This window comes from Pongo pygmaeus, chromosome 16, assembly GCF_028885625.2.
Source record: "Pongo pygmaeus isolate AG05252 chromosome 16, NHGRI_mPonPyg2-v2.0_pri, whole genome shotgun sequence".
NCBI lineage: Eukaryota > Metazoa > Chordata > Mammalia > Primates > Hominidae > Pongo > Pongo pygmaeus.
Window position 1 is genome coordinate 25,370,487 of NC_072389.2, and position 23,972 is coordinate 25,394,458.

The 23,972-nt window shown below is 49.8% G+C and overlaps 2 protein-coding genes across 13 annotated transcripts in view; one reads left to right on the forward strand and one right to left on the reverse strand.

Annotated features, from left to right (window-relative positions):
- The window catches only part of LOC129028678 (golgin subfamily A member 6-like protein 1), a 112,251-nt gene extending 106,179 nt beyond the window's left edge, over nt 1-6,072 (forward strand). Inside the window, exons 3-10 of one of the 4 annotated variants that reach the window (XM_054474307.2) lie at nt 382-411; nt 676-726; nt 815-908; nt 1,004-1,110; nt 2,482-2,540; nt 2,871-3,012; nt 3,705-4,865; nt 5,523-6,072. In XM_054474307.2, the coding sequence (XP_054330282.1) occupies nt 382-411; nt 676-726; nt 815-908; nt 1,004-1,110; nt 2,482-2,540; nt 2,871-3,012; nt 3,705-4,865; nt 5,523-5,585 (1,707 nt within the window). In that variant the 3' untranslated portion in view covers nt 5,586-6,072. The remainder of the gene's footprint in view (nt 1-381; nt 412-675; nt 727-814; nt 909-1,003; nt 1,111-2,481; nt 2,541-2,870; nt 3,013-3,704; nt 4,866-5,522) is intronic. The other 3 variants (XM_054474309.2, XM_054474310.2, XM_054474308.2) reach the window with 3 other exon arrangements.
- The window catches only part of LOC129028687 (E3 ubiquitin-protein ligase HERC2-like), a 53,642-nt gene continuing 31,921 nt past the window's right edge, over nt 2,252-23,972 (reverse strand). For 5 of the 9 annotated variants that reach the window (XM_054474341.2, XM_063653281.1, XM_063653282.1 and 2 more), the window contains 4 exons: nt 20,341-20,569; nt 20,124-20,248; nt 18,578-18,756; nt 17,300-17,534 (listed from right to left, as the gene is read on the reverse strand). In XM_054474341.2, coding sequence (XP_054330316.1) covers nt 17,384-17,534; nt 18,578-18,756; nt 20,124-20,248; nt 20,341-20,569 — 684 coding nt within the window. In that variant the 3' untranslated portion in view covers nt 17,300-17,383. Of the gene's footprint in view, nt 2,288-17,299; nt 17,535-18,577; nt 18,757-20,123; nt 20,570-21,051; nt 21,158-23,972 lie in introns of those variants that run through there. The other 4 variants (XM_063653284.1, XR_010124081.1, XR_010124082.1 and 1 more) reach the window with 4 other exon arrangements.

Here is a 23,972-nt window from a genome sequence, read left to right on the forward strand (position 1 = left end):
CTTTTCTGACCTCTATCCCCGCTGTGAGGAACGGTCCCTGGCCCATATGTGCTCAACGTTTGCTGAATGAATGCACCTTTCTAAATCACAAGCTGGCAGAAGGGTGGGCTTTTCTCACACTCCATCTCTGAAGGTTTCTGTTACTGTCTTTTCAAGAGAATCTAGTTTCAGACTTTGAGTTCCATGGCTGTGGGCAAAAACCAACAAAGACCCAAATCCTTCTTCTTTGGGAGTTGAGGAGAGTTTACCAGTTTGTGTTCCCACTGGGTCTGAGAACTGTGCCTTTTAAATCCATTCCTGACCCCTGCCTACCGCTTCCTGGCCTGGGGAATAGAGTCAAGGGGGCCACCCTCAGTCACCATCCTTTGACTCTCCCCACAGAAACAACAGAACCGAGCTCAGCTGGAAGAAGTAACGCGATTTCTTTGTTTGCTCACGACATGACCGCTGGGTTTGGGGGCACTCAGATGTAGAGGCCCCAGTCTCATCTCCCCCACTCCTAGCCTGGGGAAGAAGGCTCACCCCCCTTATTCCACCCCATCCCCACAGGGTCCCTGATAAACTGGTCCCATGGGTGGGCCTGTCCTGGGGCAGTGGTGCCATTCTGGGGGCATGTCTCTTGCTGTGCCATCTCTGCCTCCTCCTAGCAAGAGCTCTGTCTTCCTCTTTCTATAGGAAAAGAAGGCAAACCACCAACATCAGGAAGCTCTAAGGAGGGAGCTAGAGGTGAGTGGAGGGTGTGAAGTTCCCTCCTGTCCTCTGGGGAATGTTTCTTTGCTTCTCTTTCAGCATTTGCTTGTCTTTTCTCCCAAAGGCCCAGGTTCATACCATACGAATCCTTACATGTCAGAAAACCGAGCTTCAGACGGCACTCTATTACAGCCAGCAAGCTGTCAAGCAGTTGGAAGGTGGGAATCTGGCACCCCGTCATCCTTGAACCTGGCACTTTGACAGGCCTTTAGGGGGAGTCCTTTGGGCCACATCTGAATGTCTCTCATTCCAGGAGAGGCCAGGGATCTGATCGGCCGCCTGCATGATTCATGGAAGTTTGCAGGAGAGTTAGAGCAGGCTCTCTCTGCCGTCACTACACAGAAGGAGAAGGCGGATAAGGTGAGTCCAACCACTGCCCCATACCCTGGGAGCCCAGCTTCGCAGATGGAGGAGTGAGCCTAAAGTTCCCTTCTGTAGGATGGAGTGTCCTGCCCAGAAGGCAGCATTGCCATTTCTTGCTGCTTTTGTGTGTGGTTGTTAGAGGCAGACTGGGGCTGAGTGGGCTGCTGCGGATGAGTTGGGGAGCACTGTGGGGAGCGAGCACTGGACATAGAGCTCAGAGGCCAAGTGCCCGCCCTGCCCATCCTTGGCTGTGGCCTTGGCCAAGTCCTAAGTGGCGGTTAGGGTACTTGTACCATAAAGGTGCAGAAGAGTATCTTGAGTATGTTATTATTTGTGTGAAGAGAGGGAGCAGGTATATATGTGTGTGTGTGTATGTATTATGGTAATATACATAAAACATGTTTGTAAGGATTCATAAAAAAAACTCAGGATAGAGGCACAGTGTGGGGGGGAGATATTTCCCTTCTGGACTTTCTGAGTTTTGGACTATGCGAACATATCATCCTTTCAAAAATTCAACAAAGGATTAATTTCCTCCTTCTTAACTGTGCCCCTACCTCCAGCGAAAGAATGGGCTTAGAGAATCAGATATACCTGGGTGTTGAAATCCCAGCTGTAGGTGATCTTAGGCAGCACTTAACCTTTAATACCACATGTTTTTCATCTACACAATAGAGATAATAATGGTAACCATCTCCTATGGAGGTTATGAGGATTAAATAGGATTATTAGCATAGTGCCTGGTGAAGCACTCAATAAAGGTTCCAACAGTGGTAGTAATAAGAATAATAACAATAGCAATATTATCTGATCTCTCTGGGCCCCTGTTAGCCAGCCCTAAATTCAGTCTCTTTCCCTGTCCCTTCCACCTTCACTGAGTTCTTTGAAAAACAAATGAGGGCCGGGTGCTCTCACTCATGCCTGTAATGCCAGCACTTTGGGAGGCCGAGGTGGGTGGGTCACCTGAGGTCAGGAGTTCAAGACTAGACTGACCAACATGAAGAAACTCCATCTCTACTAAAAATACAAAATTAGCCGGGTGTGGTGGCACACGCCTGTAATCCCACCTACTCGGGAAGCTGAGGCAGGAGAATCACTTGGACCCAGGAGGCGGAGGTTGTGGTGAGCCGAGATTACGCCATTGCACTCCAGTCAGGGTAGCAAGAATGAAACTCTGCCAAAACAAACAAACAAACAAACAAACGAAAAACAAATGAGACCATGGGCTTGGAAATGCCTTGAGAACATGTCAGGTGTGATTGAGAGTGAGGGAGTGTTACTGTGGAGTAGTCACAGTAGCTGTTGTTCCTGGTCATCCAGCTACTCCTCTGCCTGCTCTGTCTTGACTTAACCTTTCTCTATTTGCAGTACATCGAGGAGTTAACAAAGGAGAGGGACACCCTGAGTCTGGAACTGTACAGGAACACGTAGGATGGGGGAAGGTGGAATGGGAGGTCTGGGGGCCCTTAGCGTGGGTGGTGTGCTGGGAGGTGGGGGGTACAGGTGAGCATGGGGAGAGGCTCCTACAGGTTTTCATGGGTGCACAGGGAAGCTCTAGTTCAGGCTGTGCCACTGACTCATGGGGTAGCCTCAGGCAACTCATGTCTTCTCTCTGGCCTGCCACCTGGGACTTTTAATTCCTGGGGTCCCTACCAATGCCACGGTTCTGTGGTTGTGGGGTGAGGGTAGAGGGTTGATCACCAAAGCGGTCCTTTCTGTTCTTCGTTCATTCCTTTCTCTACTGCCTCTGGCCATAGCATAACCGATGAGGAGCTGAAGGAGAAAAATGCCGAACTACAAGAAAAACTTCGACTTATAGAATCTGAAAAGTGTGAGATCCAGCTCAACGTAAAGGAGCTAAAAAGAAAGCTGGAGAGGGCCAAGCTCCTGCTGCCACAGGTGAGCGGCTGCAGCCCTGGGGGTTGTGGGAGCCCCACCCAGCTGGGACCGGGGGGGGGGTGGGACCAGCCCCAGCCAGGTGGTCTAGGGATCATGCAGGGTATGGGGAGGCTCCAGCCAAGAGCTGGAAAATTTGGGTCCCTGTTCTGGTTCCACCATAGAATCCTCTAGAGTGTGCTAAAAATGTACAAATTGGGGCCCTGCCTGGGGAATCAGAATCTCAGAGTTAGTGCTTAAAATATTTTTTTAAAGGATACTGGATGAAAACCATTATTTTATAGATTACATTTATTTATTTATTTATTTATTTATTTATTTATTTATTTATTTATTTTGAGTTGGAGTCTCACTCTTTCGCCCAGGCCAGAGTGCAGTGGTGCAATCTTGGCTCACTGCAAGCTCCGTCCCCCGGGTTCACGCCATTCTCCTGCCTCAGCCTCCCAAGTAGCTGGGACTACAGGTGCCTGCCACCACACCCGGCTAATTTTTTGTATTTTTAGTAGAGACGGTGTTTCACCATGTTAACCAGGATGGTCTCCATCTCCTGACCTCGTGATCCGCCCACCTCGGCCTCCCAAACTGCTGGGATTACAGGCGTGAGCCCCCGTGCCTGTCCTATAGATTACATTTATATGGCTAGCTCATGAGTCTGTTTCCTTCTGAGGTTCAAACCAACACTTTCACTATTCCAGCAGCAGCTGCAGGCGGAGGCTGACCACCTGGGTAAGGAGCTGCAGAGTGTGTCAGCAAAGCTCCAAGCCCAGGTGGAAGAGAACGAGTTGTGGAACCGCCTGAACCAGCAACAGGAGGAGAAGATGTGGAGCCAGGAGGAGAAGATACGGGAGAGGGAGGAGAAGATACGGGAGCGGGAGGAGAAGATACAAGAGCAGGAGGAGAAGATACGGGAGCAGGAGGAGAAGATGCAGAGGCAGGAGGAGATGATGCGAGAGAAGGAGGAGAAGATACGGGAGCTGGAGGAGAAGATACACGAGCAGGAAAAGATACGGGAGGAGGAGGAGAAGAGGCAGGAGCAGGAGAAGATACGTGAGCAGGAGAAGAGGCTGGAGCAGGAGGAGAAGATGTGGAGGCAGGAGGAGAAGATACACAAGCAGGAGGAGAAGATACGGGAGCAGGAGGAGAAGATGTGGAGGCAGGAGGAGAAGATGCATGAGCAGGAGAAGATACGGGAGGAGGAGAAGAGGCAGGAGCAGGAGGAGAAGATGTGGAGGCAGGAGGAGAAGATACGGGAGCAGGAGGAGATGTGGAGGCAGAAGGAGAAGATGCACCAGCAGGAGGAGAAGATACGGGAGCAGGAGGAGAAGATGTGGAGGCAGGAGGAGAAGATACGGGAGCAGGAGAAGAAGATGGGGAGGCAGGAGGAGAAGATATGGGAGCAGGAGGAGAAGATGGGGAGGCAGGAGGAGAAGATACGGGAGCAGGAGGAGAAGATGCACAAGCAGGAGGAGAAGATGTGGAGGCAGGAGGAGAAGATGCACGAGCAGGAGAAGATACGGGAGGAGGAGAAGAGGCAGGAGCAGGAGGAGAAGATATGGAGGCAGGAGGAGAAGATACGGGAGCAGGAGAAGATGTGGAGGCAGAAGGAGAAGATGCGCGAGCAGGAGGAAAAGATACGGGAGCAGGAGGAGAAGATGTGGAGGCAGGAGGAGAAGGTGCGGAAGCAGAAAGATATGATGCGGGAGCAGGAGGAGAAGATACATGAGCAGGAGGAGATGATGCAGGAACAGGAAGAGAAGATGCAGGAACAGGAGGAGAAGATGCGGAGGCAGGAGGAGAAGATGTGGGAGCAGGAAGTGAGGCTGCGGCACCAGGAGGAGAAGATGCAGGAACTGGAGGTGAGGCTGCAGGAGCTGGAGGAGAGGCTGGGGGAGCTGGGGCGGAAGGCCGAGCTCTGGGGGGAGCAGACGAAGGTGCGTGGAAACCCTCGAGATCATACAGAACGACCTCACCACAACTTAGCAGATGGTGGTTGGCTCCCTCTGCTTTTCCACCAGTCTGTGGCCTACAGTTTAAATGGTGGGAAGAAGGGTGTGAGATTTGAGGCTGGGGAGGGAGGCATGGGCCTCTAGGCAAGGGAGGCAGTCATTTAGGCCTGGAGGAAGGGGCCAGGGCAAGGGGCCTGGGCAGGCGACAGAGCCCCGCAGTGCCCTCGCCACCCTGTTTATGGGCCCAGAATCTGGAAGCCAGCCACTACCTACCCTGACGCCTATCCTGCAGGTGGAGCCGAAGAGCCAAGAGGCTCAGAGTCTGCAGCAGCAGTGAGACCGTTACCTGGGTCACCTGCAGCAGTGTGTGGCCACCTATCAGCAGCTGGCCTCTGAGAAGGAGGCACTGCCCAGCTGCAGCAGCAGGAAGCTCAGGGCGAAGCGGTGGCCGAGGTGGCCCACCAAGAGTTGCAGGAGACCCGGTTGAGGGAGGTGATGAGGGCGGGGCCCCAAGCGGGATGACCTGGCAACCTCCGTGCCTTCTCACTCTCTTTCCCGGCCCCTTAGGAGCACCTGGAAGCTGCCATCTACCGAGCAGATGACAAGAACGCAAAAACAATAAACATGTAAAAGCCGGCAGCAAGGCCTGGAGAAGAGTAAGCCGCCACGTGACTGTTTAGAAGAGAGTCTGAGCACAAACCTGGAAAAAAACATTTATTTATTTTAAATTGTGGCAAAATACTGGCCAGGCACGGTGGCTCACACCTGTAATCCCAGCAACTTGGGAGACCAAGGTGAATGGATGACCTGAGGTCAGGGGTTCAAGACCAGCCTGGCCAATACAAAAATTAGCCGGGCATGGTGGCGCGTGCCTGTAATCCCAGCTACTTGGGAGGCTGAGGCAGGAGAATCGCTTGAACCTGCGAGGCAGAGGTTGCAGTGAGCTGAGATCGTGCCACTGCACTCAAGCCTGGGTGACAGAGCGAGACTCCGTCTCAAAAAAAAAAAAAAGTTTCTTCCTAACATGTATGTTTCTATTGTGTTTTTTCTTGGTCTTTCTCGTTTAGTCTTGTGTTGTCTTATGGCATTCCTAATAAACTTTGTTCTGTCTCCAGAGAGTATTGACTTTGACTTTATGGCACACAACTGGAGTAAGGGCACATCGCCTTCATCTAGTTTGGGACTAAGCTGGTTCAAAGCAAGTTTTAGGTTTTATGATGGCTGGTCTATGTTTTATTCATTTGGACTCCCAGGGGTGGCCCTTCCAGGGTCCCCACCGAGGTCACATCTCCTTCCTGGGACCCAAATTCTCATTAGATCATTTCAGCCCTGTGAGAGTGCCAAACATTCAGGTAGGCTCTCCAGCCCCTTAAGTACTACTTCATACTCAGTTTCTTAGCCTCTTAGCCCTCTACTGTTGACCAATCACCAAATGTGGGTAAAGCACCACAGACTGTCAGGGTCACCTCCTAGGCCTGGTCACTCAAGTTCTGGCTGAGGTTTTCAGTTACCTTCCAACAATTGTTTTTGATTGGGGGCAGGGCACACTTTTGTCCAGTTTTTCTAACTGCTCTTGTGGGGAGGCAAATCTGTCACAAGCTCCTCTGCCTTTAGTGAAAGTTGAAAACCTTCATCTGTCCTTTTTTTGTTGTTTTTGAGATGGAGTCTCGCTCTGTTGCCCAGGCGCTAGTGCAGTGGCACGATCTTTGCTCACTGTAACTTCTGCCTCCTGGGTTCAAGAAATTCTCCTGCCTCAGCTTCCGGAGTAGCTGGGATTACAGGTGTGTGCCACCATGCCTGGCTAATTTTTTTGTATACCTTTAATAGAGACAGGATTTCACCATGTTTTCCAGGCTGGTCTCGAGCTCCTGACTCAGGTGATCTACCTGCCTCAGCCTCCCAAAGTGCTGGGATTACAAGTGTGGGCCACTGCGTCCAGCCCATCTGTCTTTTAAAAAAATGTTTTTAATTGGAGGTATAATTTATATTCAGTGAAATGCACAGATCTGGTTTACATTTTGATGAGTTTTAACTCATTTAACATTACCCATGGAACCTACCTCCTTTGAAGATACAGAGTATTTCTATCATCCAGAAAGTGTTCCTGTGCTTTCATCCTGTCCGCCACTCCCCCAGCAGCTGATGAACATGCTGAGGACATTGGTACTGGATTCTGGCCACCCCAAAAGAGCCACTTTGAGAAGGCTTACCCAGCACTAAATCCCTGCCTGCTCTCTCAAAATTTCCATCTTTAAGCTGGTTGTACCTATAACCCTCCCTCATCAACTCAATAGATAAACAAACCCTGAAAAATAAACTCCCCTTCCTGGCCCAGCAGCCCACAGCCTAATATTGACTGTATTCCCAGGCTTTCAGAAATGGAACTCGCCTGCCGGTTCACCCTCACTAGGGCCGCAGCTGCACAGGAGCAGCTGGGCTCACCCATTAAGCCAGAAGCCAATAGCTGGACAGTGACACTCAGAACCCAGCCTGGGCCAGCCTGGCTGAAAGCCCCCTTCTTTCCGTCCCACTCTGGAGAGAGGGGGCGGAGCATACACAACTCTACTGCCCTCTGCATCCTTCAGCTGTGCTTCCTCCTGGGAGAGGGAGCCGCTCATTAATTTGGCCAAAGCCTTCTTGAGGGCTGTAGGTTTCACAGGCTGGGTGTGTGGGGCCCACCGTGCTAGAGAGAGAGGCTGGTGTGTCAGAAGGCAGCCACCTGGCCAGAGGAGGGTCAACCCCCTTGGTGACCTCCTTCCCCCGGCTGGACACAGCGTCCTGCACTCTCTACATGTGACTGTTCCCCTCAGAGCTGCTTCCAGGGGAGGGGTTCTAACCCTGTGGGTGGGGACATTGTGTTACTTTACGGTGGGCCATGGCTCCCTCTGACATCTCCAACTCAGAGGCAGTAGAGAGAAGATGAGAAATTCCCTGGCCCCTCCTCCCTCAGCACCCCCACCTCTGCACACATCCACATATGGAGGCCCTGACAATGGGCCCTGGGAGTGCCACCATCTGCGCCTCCTTTCCATGCCTGCAGCAGCCATGCCCTCTCTCCAGACCCTCACCCGCCTGGCTCAGTAGACGCTGCACCGCCTGTGGTCCTGCGCCTACACCTGGGCCTCTGTACCCGTCAGTTCCCCCAGTCTGGTTCTTATTTTCCCCAACAAGTAGGGAGCCTGTAAGGTCACCTGTTGAGCAAGCTGGGGGAGAGAGTAGGGTGGGGCTGGGAGGATGAGGAGGAGAAGCTCATGGTCATGCTGGAGACTCAGCTGAGCAGAGTCTCTGCAGGCCCCTTGGCTGCCTAGCCAGTGGTGATCCCGCCCCCACCCTCATTTCTTCTTTGTTAACAAAACCATGACCTCATTAAATACTGGACACCTATAAACCTCATGGACCCTCCTCCAGCCTCCCCACCGTGTACTGGTCAGTCTAAGTCAACTCTAGTCATTTCATTCCTCTGGACATTGACTGCTTGGGGCTTGGGCATGAGCTGCCTCTTCACCTGAGCCTGAGCCACAGGTACCCTCTGCACCTACCACGCTGATGCACTGGGCCAGGGAGAGCTCCGTCTCGATGGAGATGAGCTGTGAGGAGGTGGCGGCTGGGTGGATCAGGTTGTGGTAACGGGTTTTGTTCAGAAGGTCGTCCATCAGTTTCTGCTCGGCATGGGCCACGCGGCAGTCCCCTGGGTAAACACACAGACATGCTGGGCCCTTGTGCAGCTGTCCCCCACTGCAGCTGACAGCTATGAAGCAGGAGCTGAGAGGGCCAGGGAGCACAGACACCCTGAGAGCTGGCTGAAGCAGTGAAGGCCCTGGTGGGCCTTTCTTTCCCTGGGGACTTCAAATGACATTAATGACAGAGCTCAGCTACCTCCTCCCCATGCCATACCTCTTCCTCCTCCCCCTCCCTCGATCAATGAACAGCATCCCATGCTCTACACATCTGATACAAAACTGGGTGTCTCTTCCTGACTCCTCCCTTGGTTCATCCAAGTAGCCCCCAAGTCCCGTCTGTCCTCCCATCTCCACGGCTAAAGCCATGTCCCTGCCTCCCCCGCCCTGCCCACCTTCTATTCTCTCCACCTGCACTCTGCCCCTGCCATCCATGTGCCGTACAGTGGCAGACTGGTCTTTCTACAGCAAGCTGGACTAGGGCCCTTCCCCACCCACAGCTCTCAGAGCTGGAGGTGGAGTTGAAGCTCATGTTCTGGCTTGGCACTCAGAGCTCTTTCCCCCTCGGCACTGGCTTATCCAGAGTGCTCACAGTGCAGGGCAGGAGCCCCATGACTCAAATGTGGGTTTGGTGCAGAACTGGGTCTGAGGTGGTGCTTTCCCTATGAAGAGACAGGGCCAACATGGGGGGATTTTCTGGGTTCAGAGTTAGACCTACAGAGTGCAAGGTTTCTCTGAGGCACCAAACGGAGGGGTCGAGCTAGCAGCTGGCTCCTGGTCTGGAGCTTCAAGGAGGGGTCTCAGCTCAGAGCCAAATTCAATAGCCAGCTTACATGCAGCCTCCCGCAGGGAGCCCCTGGAGCTTCCACAGCCTCAGATCTGCCCCTCTGCATACCCCAGATCTCTTGCCAAGGGGCGTTTGGGTCTTCATGTCATCTCCCTCCCATATCTGGGAGTAAAGGTGAGGTGCGGGGACTTGCGCTTGTGTACTCTGGTGTCTTAAGGGAGAGTGTGTCAAGTAGAGTGGAGGCGGCTTGGAAAGAGGGAGACTCAGAGGAGAGTGAAGCACACATGACCAGGCGAGCCTGGGAGCAGGAAAAGAGAGTGAGCAGAGGAAACCGCTGGGTCAGGGGAGCGGATGGGAGGATCAGGGAATGAGGGGGGCTGGAGACATGGGGGTGGGGATGCTGGTGAAGGGCTGCCTGGCTCGCCAGGCTCAGGAGTCAGTTACATCCTCCCACAAGGACCAGCTCACCTAGTCGCCCCAAAGCCCTCTCTCTGTGGGTGGGACCAGAGGGCCAAGAGCACAGATAACCCAGTTGAGCAGGACTAAGGCGGACTCAGGTGGGTGCTGGGCTGGACTCCTGGCTCTGGGGAGCAGCCGCCACCCTGCCTACTGCATCCACTTTCCAACTCGCTGCCTATCTGAACAGATGCAATATTGGGCACCTTGTGAAACATGCTCCTGGTGCACCTGCTGCCTGCTGCCCCTCCTGCAGAGTGCCTGGGCTCTCCAGAGGGGATTCCTGTAGAGGCTTGGCCTAGATTCTGAGTCCTGCCTCTCATACCCGGGGCTGCTACCCCAGAGGCCAGCTGCTTGAGTACCCTGGAAGCTAGTCTGTAGCCCCAGGCTACAGCTGGGTCCATCCCACGGCCCTTCTTTAGTGTATCTATTTGGACTGACTGCTCAGTTCATAGAGAGGGGTGTGTCTTGCCCCAGCCCATCTGGCATGTCTAAGGCAGCTGTGGGGTCAGAATCTGTAGCTCCCGGCCCCCAGCCCTGCAACAGTAGGACAGGCTGGACCCCACATCTCTGAAGTCCCACTGGGCTGGTGCAAGCGGGCTCCCGAGTCCAGAGCTGCTCTGCAGGCTGTGGGGCTCATGCACCAGCTTTGAACCCACCTGATGTGCTCAGGTTGCTCACCTTTGGGCCTGTCCTGACTCTCAGGCATTCGGCTGAGCCTGAGGGCCTCTCCCTCATCTTGACCACCAGCTACAGGCTCTGACTTAGAGGTTCCCAGAACCTTAGACCATTTGGCCGGCCCCCCATTTCTCACCTGAGGAAACTGAGACCAGAGAGGGAAAGCAACTTTCTCAAGGACCCCCAGCAATTCAGAGGCAGAACCAGGTCTAGGAGCCTCTTCTCGATAGATTTTCTCCCTGTCCCCGAGCCTTCTTTAGTGCCTCATTAACTTCCCTGTAAGGAAACTGCCCCCCTGAGGCTGGAAATGGTGCTGTCCAGAGTGGTGTGCGACAGTGACTGCGCCTGTGTTTGTACTTGTGAGTGTGTATGGGGGTGGGGATGAGGGGGGGAATAAACGGCAGGGATTCTGGGGGCTGGATGCACTCCACCTCACCCCAAAAAGGGGTGCAGGAGAGCCCAGCCAAGCACAGCACATGCTTTGACTTTCCAATCTGCTGAATGCCTGTGAGGCCAGCTGGGCCCAGAAGACAAGGGACAGGCCTTTCCCCATAGATGGCAGGGGGGTGCCCAAGATGGGTGGAAGCTTCTGCTGCAACTTTGGGGGTCACATCCCAGCCCATGGGCTGACACTTAAGCAGAAAAAGCCACCTCTAGGAGTCAGTCGTGATCTAGTGATTCTGATGAGGAGGGGCCCCACCAGCCTGTGTCCAGGGTCTTGTCTGGGAAAAACTGCTCCCTGGCAGAAAGAGGCTAATAATTTGAGAGGAAGCCATAGCTGAAATCCTAAACTGTGTGAGTGTGTGTGTCCAGTTTGAAAAAGCGTATCTGACCTAAACATTTATATTGAAAAAATGGAAAGATATTCCCCTTGTTTTGGAACACAAACTACAGAAAGCAACAGTTAACAGAATCTCATCGGAAAGGTCAGATTCTGCATCTGGAAAGGCACAGTGATTTTCAACTGCGGTGTGTGTCCCTAACTGAGGAAGGGAAGGTGAGATTTATATTCAGTAAAAGGCAGCTATGAATTTACCTTTTATAAAGAGCTTGCTATATACTATTAGTGCTTTTCAATCATGTCAGGATCAGCCAGATGCCTGTGGAAATGCAAATTCCCAGGCTTCATTCCCAGAGATTCTGGTCCTGTGAGCCTAGGGTGGGGCCCAGAAATCTCTATGGGGTGGTGCAGGCTGCCCCAGGACCACACCAAGAAACACTGCAACTGGCCCCCACACATCCCAGTTCACAAATATGCAGGCAGGCATCTTATCTCCACAGAACAGATAGGGAAACTGAGGTCCAGAGTGGGGAAAGGAACATCATGGGGCCACCCAGCAAGTAGTAGCAGAGCCACGATACACCCACTGTCTGCAGGCACCATCTCTGATGACAGCTCCACCTCCCCACAGGAACCTTGCCTACCCCCACCCCTACCTCCTGCTGCCCGTATGGTGGGTCTCTGTCCAAGGAAGATGTATCCTAGGTCCTCTAGGCTGACTGGGGCTCAGAGGAAACCTTGGCCCAGAGTGTAGGAGCTAGAGGGGTCCTTGGAATTCATGTGGGTAATTTGAGGCCCAAAGAAGGCAGTCCTCACATTTGAACTCTGTCTGGAGAAGGGCTGGGTCTCCTTCCTGAGTGGTACGTTTGACTTCACCAGCCTGGCCCTCAGTCAAGCTGGCTGTCCAGGCCCGCCACACCTCAGGGTGGGTGACCAGAGGCGGTGGTGCCATAAAACACATTTCCTGGGAGATCCACCCCCAAAGCTCAAAACATTCCAGGGCTGGTGAGTTGGGCAAGCCCCCTTCCCTCTCAGCCCAGTTTCCCCACCTCTACAACAGCTGTGCTGGTGGAGACTTCTCCCTGAGACTGAGCCACAGATTTTCTCCTGGGTGCCTACACCACCCACGTTGCCGGCTCCTCTGTGCCCACTCTTCAAGAAAGTCAGCTCTCAGGTAAGGAAGGTGCCTTGGCTCTATCGGGAGCAGGAGCCGGTGCACCCCCAGCCTCCCAGACCAGTGGGGATGGCCGGGGCTGCCTACAAAGCTGCTGCCCAGCCCAGAGACACCCACCTGGGAGGGTGGCCCTGGCCCTCGCAGCGGCTCTGAGAAGAGGCGGCCCCCACTCCAAAACTGGCAGAGCCACCCATGCCTTCCCTCAGCCCAAAGAGGCTTTTAGGAAAATGAATCATCTCAGGTTCAAACCCATGGGGTTGCAGAAAGACAAGAAAGTGCGGGGCGAGCTGGCGTGAGGGAGCGCTGCTCCGTGCAGACTTTGCAGGGAGGGCACTTAGGAAAAGGGACTGGAGTCTGGGAGGGTGACTAGCTCAGGGTTAAAGGGAGGGGATGGAGCTGGAGTGAGCTGGCCTTGTCCTCCCCCTTGGGCCTTCCAGCCTGGGCTCAGGCGATTCAAAGGAGCGAGCACCTCCCTCTCCCGGCCAGGGAGTTCTTGCCACATTCTTCAATCAGTACCATTCCCTTGGGGGCTGGGTGACAGCACCCACCTCCAGACCTGGCTGGAACTGCTGTCTCAATTCTAGATCCAAAAGAACTTCTGGCAGCTTCTCCATCTCCCTCTCAGTCCAGCCTCACCTCTTTACCCGTGGAGGAGCTCCAACAGCAAATCTCGCAACTGGAGGAACAAGGCAGGAAGGGCAGGGTCTGAAGAAGGAACCACCTTCAAAACGCAACTCTGCCACCTTCTCTCCAGGACTCTCAGGCTTGCTTTCCTATTGCGCCCTCAACATCCTTTTGCTATAATCTGGCATGTTGACGTATAGTCTTTAAAAGCAACAACACTGTTGACGTGGAGCAGACTTCCCATTTGGGATGGTCTGGAGAAGTTAGGTTTGAGGGCATCCTCTCTTCTGCAAACTGCAGCAGTAATAGATGAGATATACAAAGTAAATAAAGGCCGCACGCGGTGGTCACACCTGTAATCCTGTAATCCCAGCACTCTGGGAGGCTGAGGTAGGAGGATCACTTGAAGCCAGGAGTTCGAGACCAGCCTGGCCAATATGGCAACACCCTGTCTCTACTAAAAATATAAAAATTAGCTGGGCATAGTGGTGCACACCTGTGGTCCCAGCTACTCAGGAGGCTGAGGCAGGAGAATCACTTGAACCCGCGAGGCAGAGGTTGCAGTGAAACGAGATCCCGCCACTGCATTCCAGCCTGGGTGACAGAGTGAGACTCCATCTCAAAAAAAAATAAAAATAAAAAATAAAGTACATAAAAAAGACATGCCCAGGCTGAAAAATAAGTTAATCTTTATCTTCATGAACGAAAAGCAGAAAAGAAATGCAAAGTGGTTGGAGGCTGAAGAGCCTGGACCCTGCTGGGCTTTGGGAACCAATGATGGTGGCAGGTCCTTTGGGATAAAGAGGGACCAAATGACTCCTAGCTAGAAGCTGGGAGCTTGGGTATACCCCAGTACTTGAAAGGATGCTGGCCGGGCGCAGTGGCTAATGCCTGTAATACCAGCACTTTGGGAGGCCGAGGGAAAGTAACTCTTACATCAGTGTGAAAGCAAATCAGACAGGACAGGGGAACATGGAGGGGAGGAGAGCCAAACCAGGGCCTGGTTCCACCCGCCCCATTGGGCCAGAAGCACAAGTGGTTCTCTGCACAACATCAAGAGCGAGGACATGCTTTCAGCTCCACTTTAACTCAGGTTCCTAATGTGACAGCAGGCTTGTCAATCCCACTTGCCCCCGTGGCTCACACCAGAAAACCACCAGCAGTGTGAGTAAGGACAGAAGCAGGAGACAGAGGAGCCAGGGTTTGGGAATCCCACAGCAACCCACAGGCCCTCATCACACACGGCAATGATGTGCCCTCACTGGGCTCACCACCACCACCAGACAGCACCTTCACTACCTGATAACCTGCCTGGGTAACACCACTGTAACACAAGAAACAGGTCTAGAATCTAGCATGTATGCTACACCTGAAGGAGCAAAAGACGGTAATAAAATACGATAAAATTTTTATTTCTTTAATATAAAATTTAGAGCCATAATCAAAATGTGTAATTCTGATGGGGTTCACTACTTATGAAAACTTCACAGCCCTCTATTTTCAAATGTAAATGGTATTCCACGGCTCCTCGCCAGCATGTAACTAGAGTTACTCTGAAATCCGTTTCATGGCTTATTTTTGGCAAGCGGCGATTTCTTCAACCCACGTTTTCCAAGGGAAAAAAGGACATGAAATGTTTCCAAAAGTTTCTTACAATCTTTAGATAAACTACTGCTCAACAACTGCATCCTCCAAGTCAACACATCAAGAATCCTTCAATCACAAACACTTAAGGTGAGAAAACGGTGTCTATCCATGCGGGAGAGGGACACGTTATCCATGCTTATGAAGACAGCCTGGATATCGGCTACTGAAAAACTGTGAATGCATCTTCCTTTTTCTACTTTCCAAAATTTTTGTGAGGTGATACTTATTTCTATGTTTGTTTCTATTCTTTTTATTTTGTATTTTTTAGTAGGTACATCCTTATTACAAATCTACTGTAGAACCAATGTCCCATACAGGACTCCACGTGCCACAGGAACCAAAAAGTCACATGCAGCGAAGATGAAGACACAGCAGACAACCTGTGTGGACACCACAGAGCCACCTGCCCAGGACACCAGTGGAGCCACAGGTGCAATTCAAAATGTTCTTAGTCGTATTAATAAACATGGCCAGGTGCGGTGGCTCATGCCTGTAATCCCAACACTTTGGGAGGCTGAGGCGGGCAGATTACCTGAGGTTGGGAGTTCAATACCATCCCGGCCAACATCGTGAAACCCCATCTCTACTAAAAATACACAAATTAGCCAGGTATGGTGGCATGCATCTGTAGTCCCAGCCACTCAGGAGGTTGAGGCAGAAGAATCATTTGAACCCAGGGGGCAGAGGCTGCAGTGAGCTGAGATTGTGCCACTGCACTCCAGTCCAGGCAACAGAGTGAGTCTCCATCTCAGGGGGAAAAAAAATTGTTCTTAGTCACATTAATAAAAGTAAACACACACACACGCACACACACACACACACACATAAAATTAATTGTAATAATGGCCAGGTGCAGTGGCTCATGCCTGTAATCCCAGCACTTTGGGAGGCCAAGGTGGGCAGATTACTTGAGATCAGGAGTTCGACACCAGCCTGGCCAACGTGGTGAAACTCTTGTCTCTACAAAAATACAAAAATCAGCCAGGCGTGGTGGTGTACATCCATAGTCCCAGCTGCTCGGGAGGCTGAAGAAGAAGAATTACTTGAACCCAAGAGGCGGAGGTTGCAGTGAGCCAAGATTGCACCACTGCACTCTGGCCTGGGCAACAGAGCAAGACTCCATCTCAAAAATAAAAAATAATTTTAATAATGTATCATACTTATCCCAACAGACTGAAAATCTTACCATTTCAACATGAAATATAAGAAAAATGATTGAGATATTTTACATAGGTTATTTCATATTAAGTCCTCAAAAACCATCAGCATAGCTTACATATGTAGCACATTTCAATTTGCAGTGAAATTTGCATTGAAAATATCTGATCTGCACTTAGACTCATAAAATACATAGTTGACAAAGTAGACTCACATGGCCAAGTGACATTCTTAAATGCTTTCTAATAACAGAATCAAGTTTTTAAACCTGCATTTTAATTAATAAAAATTAGATAAAATATTCAGTGTCTCAGCTACGACGGACACACTTCAAGTGCTGATCAGCAAACGGTGTGAGTGCCGGCCAGACTAGCCAATGCAGGCTACACCGCTGCAGCTGAAACAGGCCAGTCTCTCTGCGCACGGGAACAGTCTGAGCAAGCAGGAGATGGGGAAACGGGCACCGCCCTCATGAGAACAAAGGACCCACAACAGGAACCCTGCACTCACCCCCTGCCAAAGACACCAACAGCCCATGACGCAGCCTCCTCACAAAAGGGAGAGGCATTCAAGAACTTAGAAAATCACCTCTTCCTGGAAAATGCTCATTTTAAAACTTTGCATGTAACTTTACATTTTAATTACAAGGTTTTTAACATCCATTTTCTCCTGTCTTCTTAACTCTGTGAAAGTAAACACAGCTTTTATTCTTACTCCTATAGTTACTGTGTTGGAAGTTCACCTATGTGAACAAGCTGTTGCAACTGAAATTTTCTGAGAACAAATCTCCAGCTCTTTCCATTAACACAAACTGTATTAAGTTTAGTTCTCTAATTTCCATTGCTTAAAGGCCAGAATGTGTGAAATATGCATTATCAGATTAGAAAAACAAACAAACACCAGAAAAACATTTTGCAAAATAGCATTTGCTAAACTCTATGATAGAAACTAGCTTTAAAACTTCCTGTTTCAAAATTTCACTGTGTGTCCACTAAGTTAGTTTTTCTGGCTGTGGACAGCAGGCCCACCGCACGCTGCAGGCCCACCGCACACCGCAGATGCACCCCATGACACAGGCCCACCGCACGCCGCAGGCCCACCCCATGCCACAGGCCCTCCCCATGCCACAGGCCCACCCCACGACACAGGCCCACCCCACGCCGCAGACGCACCCCACGCCGCAGGCCCACCGCACGCCGAAGGCCCACCCCACGCCACAGATGCACCATGCCCCCCATGAACAGGCCAGCTGAGAGCTGCAGCCACTGCCCAGGGCTCCCTGCTCTGTGCTCAGCTGCCTGATCCAACCTGTCAGGGCTCTGCTTTCTCTATGTGTAGAAACAAAAAACCAGGAGCACGATGTGACAAAAAGCAGATTTTTATTAAACAGAGGTACATATGTGTTTCATTTTCTAATAAATCTCTTTCACAAATCACCTTGTTTTTTCACTCTTCTTGAATGATCATTTTTAGACAACACTGTCTGACTGTTTTGGCTTCTGCTAAAGTTAGTCTCTGTTCACAGGCTGAGTCTGACTTCTCCCACCTCCTCCTAGTCAGGCCTTCCAAAACAATGCTCACCATTCTTTCACATTGACTTTGGTTTTGAAAAGAAAAGTTATCTTACAAAGTAGTATGTAAAACTCTGTAATATATGAAGTGAGGCAATGATACAATCAGTTTTAAAAATAACCTTCCATGATGATTTTCATTTACATCCACCTGCTTGTTAGCAAGAATCTTTTTACAGGTTTACTGCACACCCAATTTCTCTTCTGGAAAAACTTTTGAACATCATCATGCCCTCGCCCTCCAACTTCTCCTCTCACCTATATTTAAAAGGGTCTGCTCTTTACCCTAAAATCTATACTAGGTAATTTTCAGAATATTCCTTCAATCACCAAACAAAGTTTTGAGATCCTCGTGCTGGATTTCACTATCTTAATATGAAAACCAATAATCACCTATTAAAATTCAATACAGGCCAGGCACAGTGGCTAACGCCTGTAATCCCAACATCTGGAGAGGCCAAGGCAGGTGGATCACCTGAGGTCAGGAGTTTGAGACCAGCCTGACCAATATGGTAAAACCCCATCTCTACTAAAAACACAAAAATGAGTCAGGTGTGGTTGCAGACACCTCTAGTCCCAGCTACTTGGGAGGCTGAGGCAGGAGAATAGCTTGAACCCAGGAGGTGGAGGTTGCAGTGAGCCAAGATCATTGACACTGCACTCCAGCCTGGACGATAGAGAGAGACTCCGTCACAAAAAAAAAAAAAAGTTAGTAAGTAAAATAAATAGGCCAGGCGTGGTGGCTAATGCCTGTAATCCGAACATTTTGGGAGGCCAAGGTGGGTGGATCACCTGAGGTCGGGAGTTCAAGACCAGCCTGACCAACATGAAGAAACCCCATCTCTACTAAAACTACAAAATTAGTGGGGCGTGGTGGCGCACGCCAGTAATCCCAGCTGCTCGAGAGGCTGAGGCAGGAGAATTACTTGAACCTGGGAGGTGGAGGTTGCGGTGAGTCAAGATCGCGCCACCGCACTCCGGCCTGGGCAACAAGAGCGAAACTCTGTCTCAAAAATACAAAAAAAAGTAAATAAATAAAACACAATACAATACAGCTAATACGATTTACCTAAGACGCTGTTGTATGAGCTGAACCAGAGGCAAACACTGTTTGCCAGAAGACTCACAGATCCCCGTATTAATAAGGTCTTTATCCAATGGAGTCCTGTTTCTATGAAATGCTGAGGCATTTGCTTCCTGTTCATCAATTTCTTTTTCCTTCTGTGCTTCTTTTTTGGCTTCAATATCCTGTAATTCATAAACAGAAATTGTTTACAAGTGATCTCATTACCAGGTGTGAAGACACAGGCTGGCTGAGCCCTGACCCCAGTGCCAAGCTATCCCAGTCTCTGTGGCTGCCGCACACACCTACCCACAGGCCTCCACCTGCCCTGTTGGAAACCCCAACTCAGTTGTGCAGTTTCAAACAGTGTCTTCTGTTTACAGATCCAAGGTCCAGGCTGCCTCTGCTGATGCTCTCCAGCCTCCTTCCGTGAAGTCCCTAAAATCCTTAACCCTGCTACTGGCTCTCACAAAACCCAATGTGATCTGCCCCACACACGCAGCATCTAGCTGCTCTGTAAGGACAAGAATGAGCTGGAATTCTCACACACAAAAGTCCTGTTTCAAATGTAAATGGCAGAGCCACTTTGGGAAACTATGAACACACACTGACCCCAGAACCTAACAAATTCCACTCCAAGTGTTTACCCAAAGGGAAGACATATGTTCACTAAAGTACTTGTTCACAGCACAATCGTAGCAGCTCTACACAGCTAAAAACCAGAAAGCCTGGACGTGGTGGCTCATGCTTGTAATCCCAACACTTTGGGAGGCCAAGGTGGGGGGATCATGAGCCCAGGAGTTGGAGACCAGCCTGTGCAACACAGTAACACCTTGTCTCTACAAAAAAAAATCAGAAAACTAGCCCGGCATGGTGACATGCCTGTGGTCCCTGCAACATAGGAGGCTGAGGTGGGAGGATCCTGTGAGCCTAGGAGGACAAGGCTGCCGTGAGCCAAGATCAGGTCACTGTATACAGCCTGGGTGACAGAGCAAGACCCTGTCTCAAAAAAAAAAAAAAAGAAAACTAAAACCAAAAACAATTTAATGTCCTTCAATAGGAGAATGAACTAACAAAGAGTACTACACCCAGAAAATGGAAAACTTCCCAATAATAAAAACGAAGTCACAATAGACACATCAGTGAGTGAATCTGAAAATCATTCTCCAAGGCCAGGCAGGAACGAGTGCATACTATACAGTTATATTGCTGCGACACTCAGAGCAGGCGAAATGCATCTCATCTGAGGGCAGGGGAGTATCCTGGCTGCAAGTGCCAAGGGCACAGGGATCTTTCCGGGTGACGGGAATGGTCTACCTGAGTAACAGGTTATCTGTTAACTTCACTGAAACAGGCAACATGCAGTATTTTATCACAATTAAATCATCTCAATAATTTTTAAAATTAGCACATAAAAGAATTTTAATTTAAGAAAATACTTGGATATGATAAAAGTTGAGTGTTTTACTGTGTTCTGTTATTCTTCACATGTGTGAGTGTGTATTTCCGATCTCAGTGCACCACCAGGTCACGTGTGCCTCCAAAGCCATACCTGGATCTCTGCAGTAATGGCTGCATGTAAGGCTGACTCCAACCCTCCAGCAGCCATCAAGCTGCCCACCAGAAGATCAATCATGAATCGACGACCTGGACTTATGTTCACTTCATTGCCTGAAACTGAACTAGAAAGTGTGTGCCAATTTGAGTGAAACGCCATCCCCTCCCAGCACCCTGACCCATGCCGTCTCCTGTTCCTTCCCCGAGCCCACCTGCGCAGGGCAGGAGAGCAGAGAGCGCCCGGGCCTGCTTCTCAGTGGTGGGCAGCAGCACGGACCAGCCACTCTGCAGCATGGCCTGGGAGGCTGAATGCACGGTGCTCAGCACGCCTGTGCTGCTGGCCAGGGTCACCACCGTCTGCTTCAGGCTGTTCAGGAGGATGCTGCCCAGACCTAAACCAAGGAATTCCGGGTCAACCTGGTGACTAATGGCAGCATGCAACTGAAAGGAGAAAAACAATTTTCACTTAGAACCCCTAAAAATGAGTGAATTTCAAAGTCTTATTAAACATCAAATAAAACTCAATTTGAAGTATTATTTAAATAGACAAAATAACTTCTCAGCTTATGTATTTTTAAAAACTGGACTAAAAAAACTCTTACCCACAATAGTTGAAGTATTTTCTAGAGGAATTTTTGTAACCCCACTATGAACACATATATGGAAAAGCTCAAGATCAGCAGAAGAGCTAAACAACTAGCAACAGCAACCTCCACCCCACCCCAACCATCTGCACCAAACACAAATAATGGCTACAATGTAACCACAAAAGCTGCCACAGGCGGTGGCTCATGCCTGTAATCCCAGCACTTTGGGAGGCCAAGGTGGAAAGATTACTTGAGATCAGGAGTTCAAGACCAGCCTGGCCAACATGATGAAACCCCATCTCTATGAAAAAATCAGCCAAGTGTGATGGTACACACCTGTAGTCCCAGCTACTTGGGAGGCTGAGACAGGAGAATCACTTGAACCTGGCAGGCCAAGACTGCACCACTGCATTCCAGCTAGGGTGACAAAGTGACACCCTGTCTTAAAAAAAAAAAAAAAAGCTGCTAAAAATTAGATTGTGGAGCTGAGAGTACACAAGGACACTCCTCAAGTGCAAAACTGAAATTCACATGGGCACACACAGCAGGAATCAAGAGGTTCCAGGCTGTGAAAGCAGAGCCAAGCCGCCAGGCTTCAGCACAACCTCCCACACGGGAAGGCACACAACGACCCACTGAACCCGAGCTTCCTGCAGAAGGCTGGGAGCCACTCAGGATCACCTGCCTGCCAGCCAACCACAGCCAGGGGGCAACACACTGCCCGTCCCAGGCTCTGGGTAGCAAGAGGCCCCACGAGAAATCAGAGACCCGGCCTTGCCCTGGGAGTAGAAGTGAAATCAAAAGCACACCACTCATCTAGGTATAGATATCACAGGTCAGGAAATGACCACCAAAACTCACCTAGAGTCTGTGAAACCTACAGAACCCTCAGGACCCCGGAGAGGCAAATGCAAAACCATATGCTGGGACACCTCGACAGCCTAAGACATACACGAGGCCACGCCCCACAGCACCGACCAGAACAGAAACATCACTGAAAACCAGAAGGGGCAGCAAACACCTGGGGTGCACCCACGCAAATGCCAGGATGCCACAGGTATAGTGATAAATGAGTGCTACAGAGGACTAGAGAAACACACTTCAGACCTCTGCTCAGTTCATTACTGCAACTAAACACTACACTCAGTTCTGTACATTCTAGAAGCAGGGCAAAAAGGGGAGGGGCTGGAAGAGGGACATGACGGGTTGTTACACAGAAACCACTGTAATAAAAGGGAAAAATTACTATGTGGAGAAAACTGTGGTTCCTGTCATTAAGTTAGAGGGTTTTATTACAAAGACAACAGATGATGATCAAACACTTCAGGATAGAAGTATTAGAATAGCACAGAAGTATTCAGGATAGCATTTCAAAAATGGTATTTTGATTATTTTTTTAAAGACTTCTTTTAGAGATACATAATTATGAATGAAATGATGTGCTGTCTGTGTTTGCTTCAAAAATGCTCAGGGGGTAGTGGCAGTGGTGATGGTTTCAATGAAACAAGAATGGCCCTGGGTTGATAATTGTTGATACTGGATTATGGACATGACATGGGGGTTCATTACACTGTTTTCTCCTCTTTTAAATAGTTTGCAATTTTCTATGATTAAAAATAAAGTTACAGAAAAAGACTTAACAGGTGGGGCCACTCCCAATTAAGAGGGGAGTGTGATTAAAGAGGAAGCAAGAGGCAGCTTGCTGTGGGCAAGAAACAGCCTGAAAGTCAGTGTGCCTGGAGCATCCCACTCAAGGCAAAAAAAAAAAAAGGAGGTGGCCAGACATGAGGCTGGGGACCAGGAAAAGTAATACACTGCCAAGTCCCATTGGACGTATGAACCCACACAAATCTTTGAGTGATGGGGAGACATTTGGATATTCTGAACATTGCAAAGAAAGAATTAGACTTGGCCAGGTGCGGTGGCTCACACCTGTAATCCCGGCACTTTGTGGGGCCGAAGTGGGTGGATCACGAGCTCAGGAGATCGAGACCATCCTGGCTAACATGGTGAAACCCCGTCTCTACTAAAAATACAAAAAATTAGCCTGACGTGGTGGCACATGCCTGTAATCCAGCTATTCAGGAGGCTGAGGCAGGAGAATCGCTTGAACCCAGAAGGCGGAGGTTGCAGTGAGCAGAGATCGCACCACTGCACTCCAGCCTGGGCAACAGAGTGAGACTCTGTTTCAAAAAAAAACAAAAAGAATTAGACTTGTGCCCTACCTAGATAGACTGCTCTGGTGGCTGTGTTGTGTAGGGGTGGATTTGAGGGAAGCAATTCAGGAGCAAATTAGAAAGCTGTTGTAGGTGTCCTAGGAATTGATTTCAGGACCTGTACAAGGATGGCAGTTTGGATGGAGAGGAGGAGCTGGAACCAAGAAAGATTTTAGTAAATATAGTGGGCACAACTCAGTGGCTAATTACACATCAGAGAAGAATGAGAAGGAGCCAAGAAAGACTCCACGCTTCTAGTCTGGGGAACTGGATGGACTGCAATCCTATTAACGGAAAGAGGACATATAGGACTATCAACTGTCATCTAACTGTGTTTTGAAAACAAAAGATCTTGGTAGGACCCATCATTCTAGTCAGAGGACTCTGTGACCTGCCTTCTGTGACAACTACACACACTCTCTCTCAAGTGTCTCAAACTCTTTTCTTTCTATAGACTCCTTCCCTTACAGGATTGTAGGTGATCAGAGATGTGAGAAGGTTCCAGCAGCATTTAGCCTCATGCTTTCCTTGTACAGTTGGAAGGTCTACAGATACTGACTGACTTGTGCAAAACCCTATCTTTTTAATTTGTTTAAGACTGCCCTAACTTCAAAATGAAAAACAACAAACACATATATATACACTTTTCCATCAGCTTGACTACCAATCTTTGCTCCTTCTTTAGTACTCAAATACCCATTGCTCCATTTCCTTCTTTTTTGGAAATTTATTTCTGAAATATCCACAATGTTTTATTCTCTACCCTTTGAATGCTACTACTCTAAAATTCACTGAAAAAGTCTTTCTTGTTAATCAAAGCAGACTTTTCTCTTTCCTTGTCTTTCTGTGAGATTTGAATCCTATCTGCTGCTTGCCTCCTTAAACTCCTTCCTCCTTTGGTCTCTGGAATAATAAGCTTCCCTGGATCATACTCCTCCCTCTCTTCACTACTTTACTTCCTCACCATCTTCCTCTTTTGATTCCCCCTCTTCCTCTAAATCTCCAAGCTTCTTTCAGGAGCCCAACACTCTTCTCTTTTTA